This window comes from Calonectris borealis, chromosome 1 (genome assembly GCF_964195595.1).
Source record: "Calonectris borealis chromosome 1, bCalBor7.hap1.2, whole genome shotgun sequence".
In the NCBI taxonomy this organism is placed as follows: Eukaryota; Metazoa; Chordata; class Aves; order Procellariiformes; family Procellariidae; genus Calonectris; species Calonectris borealis.
The window spans coordinates 160,171,884-160,194,051 of NC_134312.1; the positions used below are offsets into that span (position 1 = coordinate 160,171,884).

General features: G+C 38.9%; 1 protein-coding gene across 9 annotated transcripts in view; it reads right to left on the reverse strand.

Annotated features, from left to right (window-relative positions):
• The window catches only part of PCCA (propionyl-CoA carboxylase subunit alpha), a 291,279-nt gene that overhangs the window by 44,331 nt on the left and 224,780 nt on the right, over positions 1-22,168 (reverse strand). For all 9 annotated transcript variants that reach the window (XM_075137806.1, XM_075137817.1, XM_075137809.1 and 6 more), the window contains one exon: positions 15,482-15,535. In XM_075137806.1, coding sequence (XP_074993907.1) covers positions 15,482-15,535 — 54 coding nt within the window. The remainder of the gene's footprint in view (positions 1-15,481; positions 15,536-22,168) is intronic.

Consider the following 22,168-nt stretch of genomic DNA (forward strand, 5'->3'; position numbering starts at 1 on the left):
TTTAGGTGCCTAACTTGCATTAATTTTAGTGGGACTAAGTTGCCTCTGAAAATCTGGCCTTCAGTCTTCACTTTTCTTAAGCCACTCCAGATCCTGTGGCTCTGTCAGGATGTAGAAGCAATCACATTTCACAACTTTGAATCCAACAATGTATTTTGGAAATCATTCAAAGTACAGTGCTTTTTTAACATGAAGTTTCCTTGTCCAATAAAATACACTGGAATTTTATATACTTGGTATTTGCAGGCCTCACTCCTTTTTATTTAGATTGAGGCCAGAAGCTAGCAGTATGTTGAAACCGCTGACATCTAAATAAACTCTGCTTTCTTCCTTTAGGTGGGAGAAGTGTTTAATGGATACCAATGCTTTGACAAATACTTTATAAAGAGTAAAATATACAATTTCAGCTTTACTGAACACTAATGTAATTGCTCCTGAACAAAACCATTGCCTAAAGAATGCTAATCCCAAAAGAAATAATGTAGGTGTTACAATGCATATAAAAATCAGAAATTAGCATCTGAGGTGTCCATTCCCATACAACTCCAAAATGAACTCAGCCAAACAAATACCAGCTTGGCTTGTAAAGGAATCCAGTGTAATGAAACACATTGAAAATGAGAAAACCAAATCCTCATTTTGATTCACAAGGCAGATGTGCATACACTTGAGCTAACAAAATCGATCTGAGAATATTTTAATAAAAATAAACACAGGTAGCTGTAATATCTGTTAATGCCAGGCCACTTCATGAGAGGATGCTCACACTGCACCAACAGATCGTGCTACGCCAACTCTTCAGAGCAGAGTTGCCCATGTCCGGTTTGATCCTTGCACTGGTTCCAGCTCCCCAACGTCAAAGCACAGGAATAGAGCTTGTAAAAAAGTTTCAGACAAAACTTTATCCCCCTTCCCCACTGAAGCTGCAGCAGGGAACAGGCGGAGAGCTTAGGTGCTGCCTTTTTTGCCCCCCCAACATCATCAGTTGATCTAATAAAAGATGCTGGTTTTCCCTGTGGAACTTGCCTCTCTAGTTTATACCGGTCAGTTGTTTTCCTTTCAGCAAGTCTTGCTTTTAATATCTAGTGATACTATACAAAGAAAACACACTGAAAATACATATATTAGCTCTTTAAAAACTCCTTTTTCCCCAATGGAAAAGGGTCTGTGGGCTAGCGTGTAAACCTCCTTCATGGTACAAGGCACATTGCCTCTCACAGGGAAGCACAGAAATCTTGTTGTCTTCCCAGGGTACAGTACTTTCTCTCTGACCCTACGACTCAGTATCCTTCTCTTCCCCAATGGAGTTTCTTCCTCACTGGCCTCTCAGACCTCCTTGTAGCTGGCTCACACGCTTCTGAAAATCACTCCTTAAGAGAATAACCCACCTCCTTTTAAGCACCTGTTTGAGTAATTTCAGGAAATTTGTTCCTGACTCAGGCTAATCCTTCCTGGCTAGTCATCTTCCCTTTCCTTCCCAACTCACTATTATCCTTTAATTGTTGATTTGATCCCTCATGTCCCAAGTCATCAGGGCTCCTTCCCCACTCCTGTGCACAACTGGTTCAGCAGGAATCCCCAAGATGGTTAACACCTGGTCAGCCCCATGTCAATTTATGAGGAAACCTCATTTCAAGTAGAAACTGAAGGCGGTAGTTTCGGCTTAGAGAAGACAAGGTTTTATTCTTCTTTTAATAAGGTACAAAATTAAAGAATTTACTGCTGCTTATGTAACCTAGCAGTTAGGGTTTTTACTCCTTTGCCCTGGTTTAACCTTAGACACGAAACCTGTTGGGGGATGGAACTCAAAAAATGTCAAGTAGCTGCATTTTCTTTCATCTTCTGGAACTCAAACAAAACTACCAGCTGATGAATGGCCGTTTGTAACACAGATGTTAATGCAATACTAAATGAGACAAAAATCACCAATGCAGTTTGTAAGGCTCCCTGTGATGTACAGTCATCAGGCAACACTAAGACCAGCACTAACCTAAACTGGTTTTGCATACACAACCAATACATATTTCATTATTAATTTCAATGTTCTTATCGCACACAGTTAGGTTAACTGAATGTAACAATGATCACATTCCCCCAACCTGTACCAAAAATCTAAACAGTCTTTAAAGCAAATACTAGCAACATACAAAGGAAACACTCGAGATGCTTTTACAGATAATTTTACAACCTGTACTTGCAAGGTGAAGTACCTGTTACTGGCAGAACGTACAGAGAGGCTGTCCAGCATATTCGAAAGAACAGTTTAAGCCATCATTTGGCTCAATTCACAACACATTCCAGGAACCCCATAAACAAAGACATGTGCAATGTTAACTTTCTCTTTTATGCTGACAGCTTTTTTCTCCCGTATAATGACCTTCCTGCACAGTGTGTGTTACCATAAAAAGAAACAGAGCCCAGTAAAATTAGAGGAACTGCTTAATATCAAAACGTTTTATCTGAGGAAGACACCACCGCCAGTGTAAATATAAAAAGCACAAGAATTAAAAAGTATTTGTTTTGCTGTCTCTTCTTTAAGTTTAGATTGTTCAAACAAACCTAGCTCGAGTTTTCAGTTACTCTGCACTAGACAGTCCTCCCAAAGGCTGAAACGGTACTCCAGAGAATGCGAACTTGGCTCCAATTTCAGACAATTTTCATCTTCTTTTTTCAACAAAGAGAAAAGTATTTGAATGCTTTGTCTGTAGCCAAGAATTTGGATATGAAAGACACACAGTAAACAAGTCACCAAAATGGGCCACCACTACACAGACTGTAGTGCATGCTTGTTTTTAAAAAAAACTTCTCTGCCCAAAGGACACTGTTTTATTTTACAAGCAGAATGCTAATGTGAAATTTTAGTTAGAGATTATCTCTCTCATCTAAGTACAAAAGAAAAGCTACACGCATTTTTGATAGACAGAGCCTAAGTTTGCTATTTTGTTTGTACAAAGAAAAGTAAAAAGGAAGATAAAACAAGAGCCTCACAGCTAGTCAGCTTGGTAAAATGCTGCACCAAACTGAATTACTTTTTTACAGTTTTATTTGAACTACTACAGAGAGCCAACGACCCTTATTCATAGCATTCGTATTTCTATCAGCATTCCCAGAATGAAAACTGAAACTTTAAAAATATCATTGCTTTGTACCAAACGCACACTAGCTTCCACCATGGCAACTATCCCACAAAACTCGGGCAAGGCTAATCACAGTTCCCTAGGTTTATTATCTTTTATATCAGGGAGGCATTCAAAAGCACTGTGGCTGCCTGGCAGCTAAGGCAGATCTCGTCCTCACCCAAAAGAGTTTTAATTTTAGCCTCGTACATTTGGTGAAAATACATTTCTGAAAATCAGAGAACACGCCAGGCAAAAGCTCCAGTATGGAGCTTCTTGCTCGCAAAGTGGCATATATGAGAACTGAGCAATAGCTCAGCGATGCCAGGGAGGCTTCACTGAACATGCCAGTAAAGTCTCCCCAAGCCGGCCAGAAACCCAAGGGAAGGAAATGAGAGTGATTATATACAGCTGAGCAAGCACAGTACAGAGACTCCTACATCAGTGATATGGTGTTCGCTGCTGGTGTTCTGTGGTAAAAATGTTTACCATCTGTGTTACTCTCTCTTTGTTATGGACACTAATGGAGCCTTCAAACATAAAAGCATGGGGGTGGGGAACAAAAACACGATTAAGCCGAAGTACTTTAAAATCGCTTTTAGCTGTATATTACACAAGGAAATCCTGACACTAAATGAAAAATGGATCGAAACCAAAACAGAGCAGTTTCAGGCTGAGCTCAGGAGGGCTGCACAGAGCTGGGTTACTCTGCCCTGGAGGTCTAATTCTGGGCTATCAGGCACAGACAAATGCTTTAGGTACTGAGAAGCAGCCCTAGTTTGGACACAAGGGAGCGAGGTATACTCCAATAGCTCATCCTTACACCGAGCATGCCTGTGGCAGTGAGTTTCCTAGGAAGCAGCTGCCTTTGTACAAAGCTTTTCTGCAGGGGAACTTCTCCGCTGCTTATCTCCTGCTGTTGAGAGGCCACAATGGCCTGGAAAGTATGACAGTCTGTAGTGAAGCCAAAACCTAATATATGTCATTCAGTTTGCAGTCTGTGCATAAAACCAAGCATCTGACTTGCTCATGCTAGACATCTCACGCTGCCATACATGAAAATAGGTGGAATCCACAGCCTCCAGCCTGACTTCCATCTCAGATGTTTTTTACTCTGCTCATCAAAATTTATGTAAGGGAAAGGAGTTCCAATGACCTGGTATCTCCACTACAACCTCAAGCAGCTGCCTGACTGTGTCTTCTCACAGTCCCTTCCTCCCTCACTACCCAGAATGAGACTGCCGGGCATCTACAGTAACAGGAGTCCACCCTGCTTCCTTCAAGCCCAAGGAAGAGAGCTTGGCTCAGACTCCCCTACTTCCATTCAACACAACTAGCTATCGGAGCACCTATTCTCCAACCCCAGCACATCCAAATTCTTTGGCAGCCCATCCAAATCCTTTTGGCAGTGCCCAGTTTCAACAGAGTTGTCAGTAATTTGAGGCTAACTACTCAATTCAGCACATGCACACAGCACAGCCTCACAACAATGCAAGATCATCTGTCAGCGAGAATAATGCTTTTTCAGATGAGCTGTTTCATGTAAGTTGTTACATCTCTCATGTTACTGATGTCGGTTCAAACATAATTCTAGCAGAGCAGGAGTGGACTTCAACGACAAACCAAGCCAGAAAGAAGAAAATCAGAAGTGGAATAGCAGTTTGTTTTATCTACAGTTGGAGGGATCTTCCAGCAGTCTCACAATGCTGAAAGTCATTTTGGAACCCATTTGTGGCACCTGCAACATGACCAAAACTGAAACACCACATGGGTTTCAAAAATGTTTCCACAGCTGGTACAAAGTTGGAGGAGCTTCCCCACCTGAAAAGAATACAACTGAATCAGTCTCTGGCCCAAAATTCACCACTGCTAATGCATGGTCTCAGCAGATGAACCACTGAGGGTGGATCATTCAGTGATGTCCTTGTGAAAACTCCTTCCTGAATTCCAAGGAACTCATTGACTTTTGGTTCCTTATGCCTCTCAACAAGTGCTCTACGATTAGAGTTAAAAGGGAGAAGGGTAAAGGGCACTGTTTGCCACAAGCAGAGCTTCTTCTGGAGCGCAGCAAATAACAATGTAGGGAAAGCTGCTTGGAAATGAGCCAGCAATCATAATCCTAATAATAAAGGAAAACTCCATAACTAAAAGAGCAAAGAACAAACCACTGACCCTTCAGATTATGGAGGGAAATTCATCAGACAGCGTTGATACTATTTTTCTAATTCTTACTTTCTCAGTGAACCCTCATGTTATTGAGGCATGCATCTAAGATTCTCGAAGTCATGCACTTTTTCTCTCTCTAATAATTTACATACCATCCAAAAGAAAACGGTGAACTTACACACATCTACAAAAACTATGCATTTACTTTTTAGCATTTGACCATGACATGGTTATAAAGTGTTTACTGGGCGGGGCCGGGGGGGTGAGAGGCAGGAAGCCCTCTGCTTTGTATACAGATTCCCTTTGCTTGACACTTTGCCTCTGATATTCTGTTTCCTGCATACCCTACAGATGTTTCTATTAAAATCTTTATTCCTTCAGGCCACTAATGGTAGACTGTTTGAGAGTTCAATTAATCTCTGGTGACAGTATCTTCTCAACCTTCTTTACAGCTTCCATCATTGCGTTCCAGCTGGATTTTGACAGGTTAAGAGGCATCAACCTGCCAGAGCTCTCTTGATCTTCAAACCTCTACAACACTACCAGTACATTCTGCTCCATGCCTATGTTTCCACCACAAATGTCCATCCTTTTTCAGATCAGAAACGGAGCTTCTGACCTCTCCTCAACTGGATACTTCTCAGTGCAGTCAATACAAGCTCTTGTAAAGAATGATTATTCCCTTTTACACTCAGTGTTACCGCAGACCTGGAATTGCTTGTCCTGATTTTCTCCATCTATATTACTTCTGTGTCACTGCCCTGTAAAGTCTTCAGGGACACCCAAGGATTTGCAAAATCACTGAATACAATGTCAAGATGTGGAGTTGTGGAGTCCTTAGAGATATTCAAAAGCCAGCCCTGATCAGCCTGCTGATCAGCCTAGTCTCACCCTGCTTTGAACAGGCGGGGGCGGGGTGTGGTCCCTTCCAACCTCAAATACTCTGTGACTATGAGAGTCTTCTCTGGCCTCTTCAAGAGCGCGAGTGTGTTTGTACAGTTACTTCACATGTGACATTGCATTTCTATTTGGCTATTTAAGATAAATTAGGAAACAGTAATGTTCTGGGTTTTCATCTTGCCTGCACTGTGGTGAGAAACATTTTAATGATGGAGAAACTCACTGCCTCTCTTGCGTCTTCAGATGCTTCCCAACTTCTCAAAGGTATCTTCAGCTTTACAGGAAACATTAGTACAGTTTGTGCCTCGTAAAAACCACCACTTGACGCCATAAACCAGGATATTTCCATCATCACATACTCCATTTCTAAGTCAGTGTGTCAAAAACAGGCTGTAGGACAGACCTTTCAGGATGTAGCTGTGATCTTCTTGATGCAGTGTCCAGATCTGGCTTTGGTACAGCGACCACATTGGGTTGTTCTGCTTGCTGAGTATTTGTTAAACGTTAACAGTGGGCTTGGAACTTACAAGGCTAAGGGAGAGCTTCCCTGCGGCTCTTTCATAACTAAAAGATAAACCTAGGGAGAAAAAAACAAAATAACACAAAACCCTCACAAAAAAACAAGGAACGCCCAAAGACTTGTAACAGAATGCTAATGTAAGTATTTTAAAATGCAAACATCTTTGTTTTTCCTCATAGGAAGACTGACATCAAAGAAAGCAGTAAATGAGAGTTGGTTCTGAGGGCATGTGAGGAGAAATCGCTCTGAAGTAGGGAGGAGAAGGAGGTAGCAGTGGAAACACAGGACATCACCACAGCTTTCCTACCCACAGGGCTTTTCGGCCTTGATGGAATATTCCCTCATCCCACTCAGCGCTGCTGCGTCATATACGCCGAAGCTCTTTGGCACGGGGGCAGTTTGTTTTCACTGTCCTTACAATAGTGCGGGCCTTTCCTTTTCATCCGCATTGCCCTGACCTCCCTTTTCTCCCTCCCTCCCCCCAATCAAACAATCATCATCAGATGCAGGAAGAACCTTGTTGTGGTTCTGCTGCTCATAACACAATTTGCTGTGCGAATACTTCCTGTGCACCCTGCCAACATGGCATCTCTCCAAGACATAAGACTGGCGTTTGGGAGATGGTCACACAAGCATGATACTTCCTACTACAACTGCTCTGCCCTTCACCTTCCTTCGCCTTACTATGGGCAAGGGCTATAAATATCAAATGGCATGAACGAAACGAAGATGGAGGCTGCCTGTACCAGTATGAGTGTTTGCGGCAATGTGGATTGCTGTCCTTCAGAGAAGCAGGGATGCACAAGATCTCTGTTAAAATGTCGTTAACATAATTTTCAATGTACTTTACACGTAAGAGAATTTATGTGAACCTTTAGTTTCATAAAAAGTGAAATAAACTGTCTGTTCCTGCTTGGTAAAATTCAGTTCCCCCGTTATTTGCATAGAGCCTTAAATGAACACTGGGAAAATTTCCAGAGCTTCAAAATACCGATTGAAGGCTAATATTAGATTTTACATGCAATGAATACACTGAATCCAGATAGTGTAAGATACAATAGGGATGAAGGAAAGACTTTTGTCTTACAAGAGTCCCTCGTGTTCCCTGTCTGTAGTACTCGTGTGTTAACTCCAGTAGCTGTATCACTTCCTGATGCATAGCAATTTTTCTATAGTTTATTCTCATCCTCATACTTCTCCTAAATGCCACTTACAGAACAACATGAGAGTTAATGTCGGATTAATAGTAATACCTCTCTTCTCGACCTATGTACCTCTCTAGCAAAAAAACCAAGTGTGCCTAAAAAAACTTGGTGCAGGAAACGCATATGAGAAGCAATCTGAGAAAAGATGGAGAAGATCAACATGGCAGAAAAAAATCAAAGAAAGGATGACTAGAAAGAACAAATGAAGTATCAAGAAAAAGAAGATTTAACATGGCATACGACAAAGCAATACAAGGCTTTGGTGATGAAGACAGGAGGACTGAACTTCACGTATAAAGCAATAAATCCTATCAAAAGAGACAACACAGAAGCAGACCATTTTAAAGACAGCATAGTTGAACACATATTCTGGAGTTCATGAAAGGCATCTGGAAGGAGGAACTGAAACCAGTTTTGTTAAGAGACAAATGCACAGGTAAGGGTTTCAGTTGTGGGAACAAAAAAGTATGGAACGCAAGTAAAAGCCAACTGAGTGCATGATGACAGCACTTAAAGCCCCACAACAGCTTCCCACCTGCTTCAAAGCACCACGCAGTGTGTTGTTTGACCTCTGACATGGTCTGAGAGTTGGCCTTTCCCTCAGTGATGGTCCTAGCAGTAGAGATATTTTAGCTCATAGACAGCCAAAATGCAACGAAATGGAAAAGTCAAAAAATTAGAGTTATTTCATCAGTTTGTGAATTTAATTACATATCCTACTGTCTACTCATCTTTTGTCATGTATTCTGGTGCTTTAACAATGGGAAAACAAAATTCACTAAGGTAATTTACAGGAATCTCTTTATTTGAACTTAGGATATAACCCACAGTAATTATGAGCAGTGTGTGGCAATATTTTCACTATTTACGACAGGAAGTGAAAAATACCAAACACATCTAAAATTGCATTAGGGATTTGTGCAGACAGAAGGTAATTACACAAAGTGGACTTTGGCCAAGACTCTCAGAATATGAAGTGATTTCAGAACCTTGTGGAAATTACCACGGGATCTTTAACGATAAGTGAGCTAAATCTTCGTTTAAATTGTCCTAAAAAAGATGCCTTCTCTAACAGCACATGGTCCCTTTGCTACACGGATTGACAGGACCATTGTACTCCAGAATTAGATGGCATGTCCAACACTACAGCACAAAAGTGGAAAAACAAAACAAACAAACAAACAAAACCCAAAGCACAGTCATTTAAAAAATAAACCAGGAGTAGACATCTCAAGTGTTTCACATGCACAGAATTACTTGCTTCCCCCTCTGTCTAATTTATTTCAGATTAGTAAGAGATCCCTTATTTTAGGTCAGTGCTATGACAATGGAAGTATGCCAATGTAACCTTCATTTTCTTAATTAGCATTTAACAAGAAGTTTGTCCTCCTCTAGAAATATTTCCTTCCATAAGGAAGAATAACCTTGAAGAGAAGACAAAACTAAGCCAAGGAGAGAGGAAAAATGAAACTGAAGCTCCTGATATATTTACATGCCTTTAAAATATATTTATTTACATACCCTTAAAATGTAAATAAAATAGATCTGAGTAAAAAAATTACTTCATCTTCCAGAAGCAAGCACAGCACTGTATCTGTATTCATAACTACTCCAGGGAAAACCAGCCACAAAGAAAGTCCCTCTTTTACACAGGCTTCCTACCACGGACCATGTGCTCATGTAACTCATTGTTTATCTAGTCTGAAAACAAAAATGCCACAAAAAAGCAAATCACAAGGCAGATGGCTGGTTTCACTAATCTGACCCTATTTCTTCCAAGTAAATCTGGTCTACAATAGTGATGCCCCAAATAATCCACCATTCCTATAATACTTAGATTTGCATATTTAGGTTAGAAATGCCCAGCACCGCTGGATTAAGATTTTCCCCCAGTAAAACAATTCTTTGTCATAAATTCTACTCCAGAGACCATGCTGATTCTTAAACCAGACGTGTCCACACACTGAAAACCTGAGTGGAAGCATGCTCACAAAACATTCTTACCAACGCTCACCTCTATAGCTTAAATGCATTTGGAAGTTTCCTTTTACTCTACTTAAACCCGACCGTAAAGACTGACAAATGCAAAGATTCTCTCTGTAGCCACCCCCATGATAACAGATGACAAGATGCAGCACAAGCTTCATCTCTTGCTAATTAAACGAATCAATTAAGAGACTATTGTTGCAACTGTGTAACTGCTGTTCTATAGTGGCAATAACAACCCCACGGGGAGGTCTTTTACTACATTAAAATGCTGTCCTCCACAACTCCATCTGATATTATTAGAAACACTTTTTTGTGTCTTGCTGTCATATTAGTAGCAAAGGCAAATTATGGAAATATGCAGACCAGAATGGTCCCAGTATGAGATCAGGTTTGGTTTTCAGCCTCCAAGGGAACAATTGCTGAAATTCCAAAGTTCCCTAAAGTTCTTTAATGGAACTGATAAATCTATCAACACAGCATCCATTTAGATTCTAGGTAAGGGTCACATATTTGCATACTTTCCTGCTAAGCTGATACAATTCAACTAGATAAATTATCATATTAAGTTTACCCTCCTGAGTTAAACTGATGGAGTTCAAAATTGTTTTCGATGGTTGTCATTAATCGCTGTTACATCCTAAATGCTCACTTTGAAATCTAATTGTGCTGAAGTACCAAGGGTCATATTAATAGCATTTTTAATGTTAAATCTTTGTAAAACATGTTTATTTTACTGATATTACCGCTGAAGCCTAAAAGACTAATGAGAAACAAAGTATATTTATTATCAATAAAAACTTCATTTAAAATTTACATTCAGACACTTAAATTAGCTTTACTAATTTTATCATGCCTTTGTTTCATTAAGATTCCTGGTTAAGCTTCAAAGCCATATAAATTAATACCTCCTAAACAGTTCTTGGGTATATGCCAAAGTTGCAGCCATCAAAAAGCTGTTTAAAAACATGGGCTACACATATGTTTATTACTTGGCAGTAGACATCATCTTCAGAAGAAAACACTAGATCTTCACTATGAGGTAACAGTCTTGATACAGTTTAAAAAACCCAACAATACTTCTTTGGCCAAACAAAGACACTAATAATTATTTCAACATTGATAAATCTTAATCTACCAAAGGAAATCCCTTGAGTTACCTTTGGGTAACCTGTCCACTTGTGTTCCAAGAAGTAACAGGCTAACCAACCAAGTTCAGTCCTTGTCCTTATTAAGCTCATTACTGAGCTCAGTAAGAAAGAAACATGTCAAATGAAGTATGGAAAATCAGAAATCCTTATTTTTCCATTTGCTTATTTCCAAGGGATAAGGGCATAATTTATTGTAAGCAAAGACTACTACACTACAGATAGCATACACATTACAGAATCCACCAACATTAAGACATTCATGGGAATTCTGACCTACTTACGAGTTATCACACATTTTTCTCTGCAAATTAAAACTTTAATTGAAAACAGAAGAAAAGGTCAAGATTAAAAATGAACAAATAAAAAGCAAAACATTAGAATCTAAATGTAATAGCCCATTTCCAGTCTGGTTTTGTAAGAAAGCAAGACTTGCAATCCAGATTTCTGCCTCTCAATCCCCATCCCCAGCTCATTCCATCTAATTATCCCATTTGCACCCACATACGCTATTTTAACCTGCTGATAAATTTCAACCAAATTTGAAGAAAAGGTAGGTAAATCCAACTACCTTTAAGTATTGTAGGAACCATAACTATGTTTCCACAAATCTTCTGAAGAGCACCGGCTGCGTTAAGGAAGCAAGAGACCTAAATCCATACTCCAGCTGAGGGAAATTTGGCAGCAGCAGCTGGCCAGTCAGCACGTTCACACTGGCCATCCAACAAGCACATATGCAGCTTCAGCTTCACCTTGACACCACCATCGCTTGCTCAAGGAGGTCTCAGGCAAAGACTATAAGAAGTTGTTCTGTGGGAACTTGTGGCACTTCTGGTTTCTTTTAAGTCATGGAAGCAAAATTTAGAAAGAACTCCAAGCGCTTTCTTATTTCTTTTTCCAAAGGAATTCTGACCAAGATTCCCAAAATAATCTAAGTGATTTTAGGACACGGCTTTTGGTAACACCGGTATTTCTAAATCTCTCAGGCACTTTTGAGTTTACGCCCCATGGACAGCTTTAATATATTCACTATACCTTCTCTTTAAAACATACAAATATATAACAGAATTTAAGTAAGAACGGCATATGCAGCTGTGTGGTTCCACCCGATCATCCACATCACGTGAGCTGGAACAATCCTCACTGACCGGTCCTAACGATGGGCCGAAGTGTCACTACTTTCACAAGTGAAATCCTTGTTGCATGAATTACCCACTTTCTGCAGAATACCACAGCACTTTGTAGCCAGTCTCAGGATTCTCACTGCCCATGTTCAAAAGGGACTTGCAGAAGTTAATGCTTCCAGAAGCAACTGCACGTTTTTCCTAGTGACACCTTCTGCACTACTGAAATATGGTAGCTCTACTACTAGAAGCACTGTGGTTCACAATGCCTCTGAAGCTGGGTGGAAAGAAAAAAATCTATACAACAGTAGAATTCCCTTTAGATCAGCAGAGACCCTACTCTTAAGGCTTGTGAAAAGGAAGAGTAAAAAACAATTTTAAAAAAAGACATTAGCTTGCAAAATAAACACCTACTGGACTATATTTATTTTCTTGTGGTTAATACTCTACGTATTCCAATAATACAACCTTTGTAACCTCTGCAGGTTTTCAACCAATGTTTGAAAGTCTGCATAAATCTTCAGTATCTAGTTTCGTTATGTGTCACATATAGTAAGAAAAGCAGAAAGAAAGAAAACCTGTTAAGAACTGCAATGATTTGTAAGGGTGAAAGAAGCTGGTTGTTAAACATTTGTCATTGTGAGCTAAATCAGACTCATACAGTCAAAGCTTCCATCTTTATTGCTATTTAATTGGTCTTTGTAAGAATGCAGGGAGAAAGAAAAAAGGAGGAAGCTGTCTGGAAGCTGATGAGATTATATACAGATTGAAAAGTTCCAGGACAATTTGTAAGCCTTACTAATGGGACAGAAAGTTGGAAGGTTGCTGTTGAAGCAAAAGCAGAAAAGTCATGGCAAGAGGGAGTGGGAAGGGGAATCACTAGTGAGAAGTAAAGTTAGTATACTGACCTGTAGCTCCTAGGATCACCTTAGGTACATAAATGATGAATATGCAATAAGTCAGGAAGCAAAGGCAAAGATTTTGAGGAATGCCTCTATGTAAGGCTCTCCGTTTCTGATCAACTTCATAAACAACATACATAACTAATAACCCTGATTGTGTTTGAAACATCCTTTTGCCAATCTACCTGGAAGTAGCTAAAGAACAATCAAAAAGTCATTAATATTGAGTGATCGCATGCTGTACATACTAGAACATATGCCAACTACACTAAAAAGCATGGCCAGGGCTTGACAGAGACTAGTTTTCCTAAATCCAGCGTTCTCAACCTGAAGTTTGCATATCTGGTTGCAGCAGTGGGTCTCTGGACTATTTTAAATGGGTCTGCAAAAAGGCTGAAGAAAGAAAGTGTAGCATTAACAGGCTAATACTAATCATAAGAGAGCATAAGCCTCCACAGCAAAACTTCAAATGTTTTGTAAATCAAAGGTGGCAAAAAGCACTCCATCAGGGATGAGACTGAAGCAACGGAAAAACCTCCATTGAGAAGGCTGAACCAAGAAAACAGTGCTAGGAAACTCAGAAGCACCTAAAGACAGCTTGATCCTTAGGCCAGAGCGATTCCACTCAGTTCCACATGGGTTCCTATATTGTGTTCACCACTGAAGGAACGTTGTCAAGTAATATACTGAGCAACATGACTAACATCTGTCACATATATGTTCTTTCATCCTTCCCCCGAGGAAAGGAGTAACTGTTTTTCTCTGTATCGCTGCTCTGATGTTAGAGAACAGAAGATCAAAGAAATTGCACGAATGATGAGCAGAGGATAGTGAAATTTTCCACTGTGGCTGGGGAATTCTCACTGTCTGGGACTGTCTCTTTTGAGGAAAGTGTTCCATTAGGCCAGCAGAGCATCGCTGTCAAGCATGGCCTGCAGCCCAAAGCTGACAATGACATTACGGATGCGGTGGAGCCAGGCCACTCACTATCTGAGCATACAGACAGTATTTCTTAATTCAAAATTCTACACAGGGGCCATTACACAGTCTGGAATAAGTTTAATGCTTCCACAATTATCTGTAGTTCTCTATATACTTGCAGCTTTCTTAGTGTTAAAGGCTGCCTGCCCAGATGTATTTCATTGCTGAAGTCCAGCTGACAGAGGCGTGACTAACCAACAAATGACTGGGGCCATCAGTGGGCCAGCAAAAAACATTCCTCTCATGTACGAGAACAGAAAGTGGAACGAAGAGACAAGAGACACAATAGAAACCGGAGGCTAACTAGAAAAAGAGGAATGAAGGGTGGACTTAGGTCCTCTGAGAAGACCACCCAAACGTTGAGGCTTTTGAACTGCAGAGGCTGAAGCAGAAGCTCTGTGTATAGATCTTAGTGTTTTTCTACAGATCTTTATGTTTGTTACAAATCTACTTCTGTGAGCTGCCTACACACAGGAGACAACCCATAAAGGACTGCCTCCTTGTTTCCTGGTACTCTTGCTTTTGGGCACGGTTTTGGACATTAATCTGAAGCATGGATTATCTTGTTTCCTTTTTCTTTGTAGAATAAATAGCACGATAAAATTCTTTGGTGTTACGGTAACGCTATTAATAAATACACTACGTGAATAATTCTAGCTTAAAGTGGTAGAATAGCAGGACTCCATCAGAACATGATATCTAGTTATGTCCACCAGAGAGGAACAATGAGTGAAAATTCATATAAAGTCTCAATTACAGCAATAACCCATGATCTGTTCTGAAATAATTTAATTAGGACTCAAAATGTTATCATCCCAAGAAAATTAAGCCAAATCAATGTAGTTTCCCATTCACCAACTATTTCTTACAGCTAAAAGTATATAAAAGTTTTTATTTTATTTTATTTAATAAATTCTGTCCAATGGTATAAAATCTGATTAGGATTTTAAAAGTACTTCTCTCCAACAAACAGAATCTGGGAGAACCGCAGAACACTTTGCATCACTATACAGTCTTTTTATAAGACAGTTACTGACCTGCCTCTGGGATGTGAGGGTACATGGTATGGTGAAGCAACAGAGATCAGAAAGTTGAGGTGGTGGGGAAGAGTGGGTTCGATCCTGATGTGGACCAAACCTGAGTATGTTGCAATAAACTTACAAGTCTACAACCAGTTACTCCTAAATCCCTTGTAAATCAAAAAGAGGCAGACTTGAATCAATTGAAGTGTGGAATGCAGATACTGTGCACCGCGCCTTCAGAGTTATCTTCAGAAATTTGCCTAAATTCAGCTGTTAAGCTCAGAATGTTTACACATAAACTAACCTTCACAAATACAAGCATAAATGTCCTGCCAATGTCATTTACCTATTTTCTGTTTAGATTATATTCTTCTACCAACATAACTCTTGACAATAGTTATACATACTTACCACTGTGCCTAGAAACTGAATGCTTGTCTCTCCAGAGGCATTCCGAGAAAGCCGCTGAAAAAAACAGATGTAAAAACTGATTAGAAGCTTCTCCGGAATTTGAAACCATTCCATTTTCTTTCTGTCATATCACTGTAAAGTAATCAAAATTAATTGAGTACACAAAACTACACATAAATCAGATAAAATATAACCATTTTGTTCAAGAATTTCAGTACTAGAAGTCTAACTCGTACTTCAGCTCAGATTTTGGTTTTTGTTTCAGTCAACTCAATAAAATTTATTTCTGAAGAACAATGAAAACAAATATAGCCAAGTACAACACAGAACAACCTTGGGCTTGCAGAAAGATGAATGTCATGAATAATGAGGCTTTCACCACCTCTAAACATTTGCGATTCTGTATTCCTGTTACATTTAGTATTATCTTCATTCTCTCCTAATGAGAGACATTTTAATCTCTTTTTAAAATTCAAACCTCCAATGATGCTACTTTGAAAACAGGGGAAAAAAAAATGACCTTATGAAATGTCTGGTCACCTACTGTGGTTCAGGAGCTGATTGAAGTTATTAAACAGTCTTCAAATACTACATTGTCACTAAGCCACCAGACAATGCAAAAGAAAACACGTTACTGATTTAACACAGTATTATCCATAATCTAAATATGCAAAACGCACAAAGAATTCTTTCTTCTTGTGAATCATCTCCTCCTTCAACGTGAAAAGTTTTTTCTCCCTTTTTCTTCCTGCTGTTAAATTACGGCACATATAGACCCAAAATTAGGACCCTAGTCACAGAACGCAGCCCTAATACTTACACAATGCCAGGTGTACATACAAGTACAGAAGCACAGATTTGAGAACGTGAGTATAAATTGCAAACAAAGAGCTGCACAGAGATCTTCAGCATTTTAAAGACAGCAAATCCTAGGAACAGGGCTGCAAATCATCTTGAGAGATCTGCTAGTCTAGTATCCCCGGCAGAATCAAAACACACCTGTATCACGCCCAATCGATGTGTGTCTAACCTACTCTTAAAATCTTTCAGTTGTAGAGATTCCATAGTCTCCCTAAGCAATTTATCCCAGTGTTCAGCATCTTTACCATTAGGAAATTTTTTCACGATACCTCACTAAAATAACCCTTACTGCAACTGCAGCACATTAATTCTCCTCTTTTTCATCACAGACAGGAAACACAGATTATTCCCGTTCTTTTTACAGCTACCTACAAGTATGTGAAAAGCCATTATCATGGCTCCCTTTAGTCTTATCTTAGTCTAAAGTGAGAAAGTGCTATACAACAATAGCTAGATAGCCCCTGAAACAATTTTAATAGCAATAAATTAAATCCTGGTCCCTTTTCAGTAATGGTGCATATTCCTCAGTTACACTTTATGAAGTAATAATTACTACAGCCCAAACATGCTTATTTTTTGACTTAACAGGTCACACACTGACACTGCAATCTGTACAATCATATGAAAACAAAGGATGATGTGCCAAAGCCTGACATATTTCAACAATAATGATTAATGGAATGGAAAATATGGGAAATAAAATTTCATACAAAACCTGACGTTTACTTTTATAAAGGAAACAGGAATATACACTTTTCCCACAGTCTAGGATAAACACAATCAGGTTTTGGAAATCACAAAGAAGAACAAAGTACCGGCTGCCTACAATGAATGAACTGCATGCCAAAACAAACAAGTCCCAACCACTTGATAAGCTGTCAGAAAAAGGCAAGCTGAAAAAAATTAAAGGATTTAATTTCTTTTTTTCCTGGAATGCCCTCCACCCTCGTTAGAGTTCTGTCACTTATTGTGCTACCCTTTTGTCCACTTTCAAGGGTCATTAGAGACCTTTTCATGTCCTAATAAAAATTCCTTTTTTTTTTTTTTTGGCTAATCTCCCCATCACACAGAAAAACACAACTTAAAAAACAAAACAAAACAACAAAAAAAAGAAAAATAGAGCCCTTTTGTCATCTTCTTTAAAGACTTTCAAAGTAAAGCCAGGTATCTTGACAACTTGACTTATTTTTCACAACTGAAAACCAAATCATTAGAGTACTTCCTCACACAGATTCTCTTTACTCACAATCAAATAAGCTAGCATAGCAATAACCAAGCCCTTTCAAAAATAATTTAATAAAGCCAAATATATATGTATATCAAGAAGGCACCTTCTAAAGCCATAGTTTTATAAGATATAAGATATAAGCAAAGATATAAGCAGCATTTTTCCTGCTCTGACACTGTTGAAGTGCACTGGTATCACAATACAGTAAATCCTCACTGCTACTGTTTGCTGTGCCCAAAATACAAAGCATTACATTCAGTTGTCGATAGCATCAAGAGTCAGTGTCAGCACTAAAATCCATCTCTTGAATTAACAGCCAGTGTGGGGGGCGGGAAATAATGGGGAAGGTGAGAAAAATAGTTAACAAACAGAGAGAAAAAGAAATTTCCTTTCTGGGTATACTTCAAAAAACAAAAACAAGAAAGAAAGGTAGAGAAATACTCCAAGTCACAAAACATATGTTACATCAAGACCAAAAAGAGAACTGCCAGGCTTTTGAGAACCATGTTACAAAAGAAGTCAGCACATTATCATAATTAATGTTTCAAATTACAGTTGTAAATAAATTTCAGCTGTTAGATGTGATTAGATTTTTTGAAGCATATTGAAAGGAGTTACTTCTGTTCCACTAGTAGGCTTGTGTTTCTGGGATTTGTAGATGTAATTGATGTTTTCAAGAAAATGAAAGGACGTGGTTAACAATTATTCTTTTATTTTCTACCTTTTTAGAAAAAGGACCAGTCTCCAGTTTCTCTTGTAAAGTTAGATATTTACATATTCTATACCTCATAATAGATGGTTTCATATTGCATGTGATAGCAGGAAAGTAATCAAATAGATGTAACAAAAGAGAATAGCTAATTATATGCATTGTCATTGTTTTCCTAATAAACTGCAAATTATTTACTAGGAGGTTTACACTGAAAAGCAAGGGAAGTCTACCATTTGAACAAAGACAAAACAACACTGTATGTTTACCTGCCAATACAGTAAAATTACACCGTTGGCATCAACTACGTGATCTTAGACATAACCAATGCTCTTCTGGTTGATTCAACTGATAGAGCTTCAGACCAACTTAATTAGCGTAATATGAGTTAAAAGTATAATTTTTTTTCCTTATGAGAAAGTAAAAAGCTAGATCAAATCTGAAAAAAAAGGAAATCACAACTTCAAAAAATCCATCTACAGTCTCAAAGCTGTCAAATGGGTGTGTTACATAAATATTATATGTATTTTTACACACACAGGTTACAGTATGCTATACTGCATATGCTATGTATATACAAACAAAATGCTTATGCATGCATGTAAAAATAGACAAGTGTATACAATCATACAAAATGAGTTTGATTTTCCTCCTCTACCTTAAGTGTACGCTACACCACAGTCATTTCACAAATAATCATTTTAGTCTGTAAATCCCAGTAAATCACCAGAGGTTAGTGTGATATGACTTTAAATTCTTCTGCTTTGCCATAGAAAATTATTTCCACTTAGTTGGGTATCAATGATCTATTCATCGTAAGATGCAGTAGGGTTACAATCAGCTTTGCATTAAGCCTGCAGTGGATGAGCACTTGCAGATAAAAATGGTAACAACCTTTACATGAAGAAGGATAAAGAAGCTCAGCCAAACATAAAGCATATCTTATTGAAAGAGATTCTAAACTGACATAGACATTATTACACAAGATCTCAGAGTATTTTCCACAAATCTTCTGGTATCTTGGGCTCTCCTCTCTACTGGAGGGGAGCAGCTGCAGGGAAGGAACGATACCAAAACAAAGAAACTCCAACAGACCAAAAGCAATTTTTTTGCAAAGGAAATCATGTATTAAAGTTTCCCAACACATTTATCTTGAACTACTATATATCACCTTTATTTGTTGAAAGTAAAGCTGGAGACCATTTGTTACAGAAAATGTACAGATTGTCACTTGGCCAACGTTTTTTGCAATTTTTTCAAGCCATGGCATGACTACATTAACAGTTGGAGAACACATATCAGACTATACAGAACAAAAAAAAAAACCCTCACAAAAACAAAAAAAAGCCCAGAAAACCCACTGATAAGTATCCAAAATCATTACAGAAGACTATTGATAAAATTTTGAGTGAAACACTGTGTGGTTTCCCAGCATGGTGTTGTTTTTCAGAATGCAGTTCTTGCAGCTCCTATTGCTTCATCTCAACTGCTCACTACCAGAAATTCTGAACATCTTATGCCATGAATTTCAATGGAGAATGCTATCCACTTTTTGGGCAATATTTCTAAATTCTTGAAAATTCAACCTAGCAAAATACAGGCCAGAATCATCCCCAGACAGGTTTAATTAAAAAACAAATTATTCCCACAATAGGGAAGTCAGGGGAAAAAAACACAGTATTTTACCTGGTGAAGTTACAGCAGATTCATCTGCTAGTACTTCATCTATGAGATTTTGTGTACATGAGGGTGCTTGGACACCTGGAAAGCTCCATCATTCACCTATGTCACTCCCATCTTCGGAGTCCCATGGTTGGGTCAGAGAGGAGGAGAACGCTGCAGAAGCAGCTGTGAAACCATCTTCCAGTCAAAATGTGAGGATTGGTTTGGCTTTATCAATCTCCTTTTTCCATCTCCTCCTAGAACCTTTGCAGAAAGCAGAACTTCATTTCAGCACTCCCTGTGCAAAATCCCAGACCAGAGATGTGATCCCAGACTAGCAATGTGACCCAGCTTTCTTGCACGTTGGAGACTGTCCGCATTGCGCTGTACGTTCAGACTTGTGCAGCCTCGCAAGACTTTCCACTTAGAGGATCACTACTTTTGTCACAATTTAGTGTTCTCCACTGGTGGTGCCATCATTTCCTGCCCTTAGTGTATTAAGCTACAGATGGAAACTTAGCTCAATTTTGAGTGCTGCTCTACCCCTGGCCGTTATCAGTTTTAGATTGCACTTCACAGTAAATGAAACCTCAGTTAGCTGTTCTTCCTCAGGGCACGTCATCATTTTCCAGCTTCTTACAAGGGCAGCAGTCACCCAGTGGGGAACGAGATGATCAAGTCCTGCTGTGTATGAAGCATTTTGACATGTGAAGGATTTCTAAGACTAGCTTAAATGGTACTATGCTGAAGTAGTCTTTACCTTTAAAAGGGATCCTGCCAGGATGCTGAGATACTGGCCACCCTGGCACCTGCTGCAAGCTACCTCAGGCCTTTCCCAGGGACTAAATGGAGTCTGTTCCCAAACAGTACAAGTACGGATGTTAAACACAGCGTGAATGGCTTACAGGGCATCCATCCACATAAAGAAACTGCACCTTTATAAGAGGCTGAGGCACCTTATTACTACTTTTAAAAGAACCGCTGGTCTCTTGATGCCTGGGATTTAATTACAGTAGGTGGCTTAGAAATTTCTGTCCTCCCATAAACAGAAAAATGGAAACACAGATCCTTCCTAATATTTCTTTAGGCGATATCCAATGTTAATGTCACTTGTTACTTCTTTTTGCCAAGCTTTAGACATGCAAATGTTGAGTAGTAATACCACTTCAGTATTGGTATTATATATACATAGAGCACCTTCCAAGAATGCCCATATGCTTCTCCAGCCCTCTGAGGTAGGTAGGTGTTATAAAGCAGTAGACAAGAGGCTTTAACAAACAAACAAACAAACAAACAAACAAAAAAACCCACCACAAACACGAAACCACACCACCACGAAAAACAAACCACCAAAAACCACCACACCAAAAAAAATCCCACAAGAAACATTGTTTATTTGGTGTTAATAAAGAATAAAACTAACAGACATTTACTCCAGCCCAACATTTCCAGCTATTTACAATTATTTACAATAATGAACAGTTTAGTCCTCCCTGTGAACTTCTAAATTTTTGCTGTTATTACGATAAATCACAAAATGGCTAAGACTTTTAGAAACTTTACCCTTGTTTTGACATGCTGTAGTATGTTTTGCTCTTATAGGGGGACACTGTGCAAGTAATACGCTGCCATGTGATTGTAGATCTGATAATGTTTATGACAGCCCTGAGACAGATTCTTTGCAGGATCCATAGTCCTTTCTCGCTCTTTGATGTTCCTCCTCTTCCTTCCCCTTTGCTCTCTGAATGTGTTACCATATGCAAGAAAACCATTCCTTGTCTTTCAAGGTTTAGATATCATAAAATTACAATGTCTGTCAACAACCGAATACTTTGGTCTTTGGACACATATAGAATCCTTATAGTTATTCATCCTGAATATTGTCTGTCATTAAAATTTATAGCTCCTTTGGGAAAAAATATGGCATAAGATACTGCGACAACTAACATTATTTGATTAACCCCTTGAGTAGCACAGGATATTACTAATCCCATTAGGTTAAAGAAAGGGAGAAGTATGTTGTTTGTAGACAGAGTTTTATTGCGGGAGACCTCTCTCTGAAAAGTGGACAATAAATTCCAGAGGGATTGATTGGGCATAGCAGTTGATCACTCATTTCCTTCCCGGCTGAAAAGAAAAAATTCATTTTCATGAAAGAATCAGTAAGGGTGGTGGTATGTGCTTTTTGCTTCTGCTGCTCAATTTAAAAAAAAAAAAAAAAAATTTC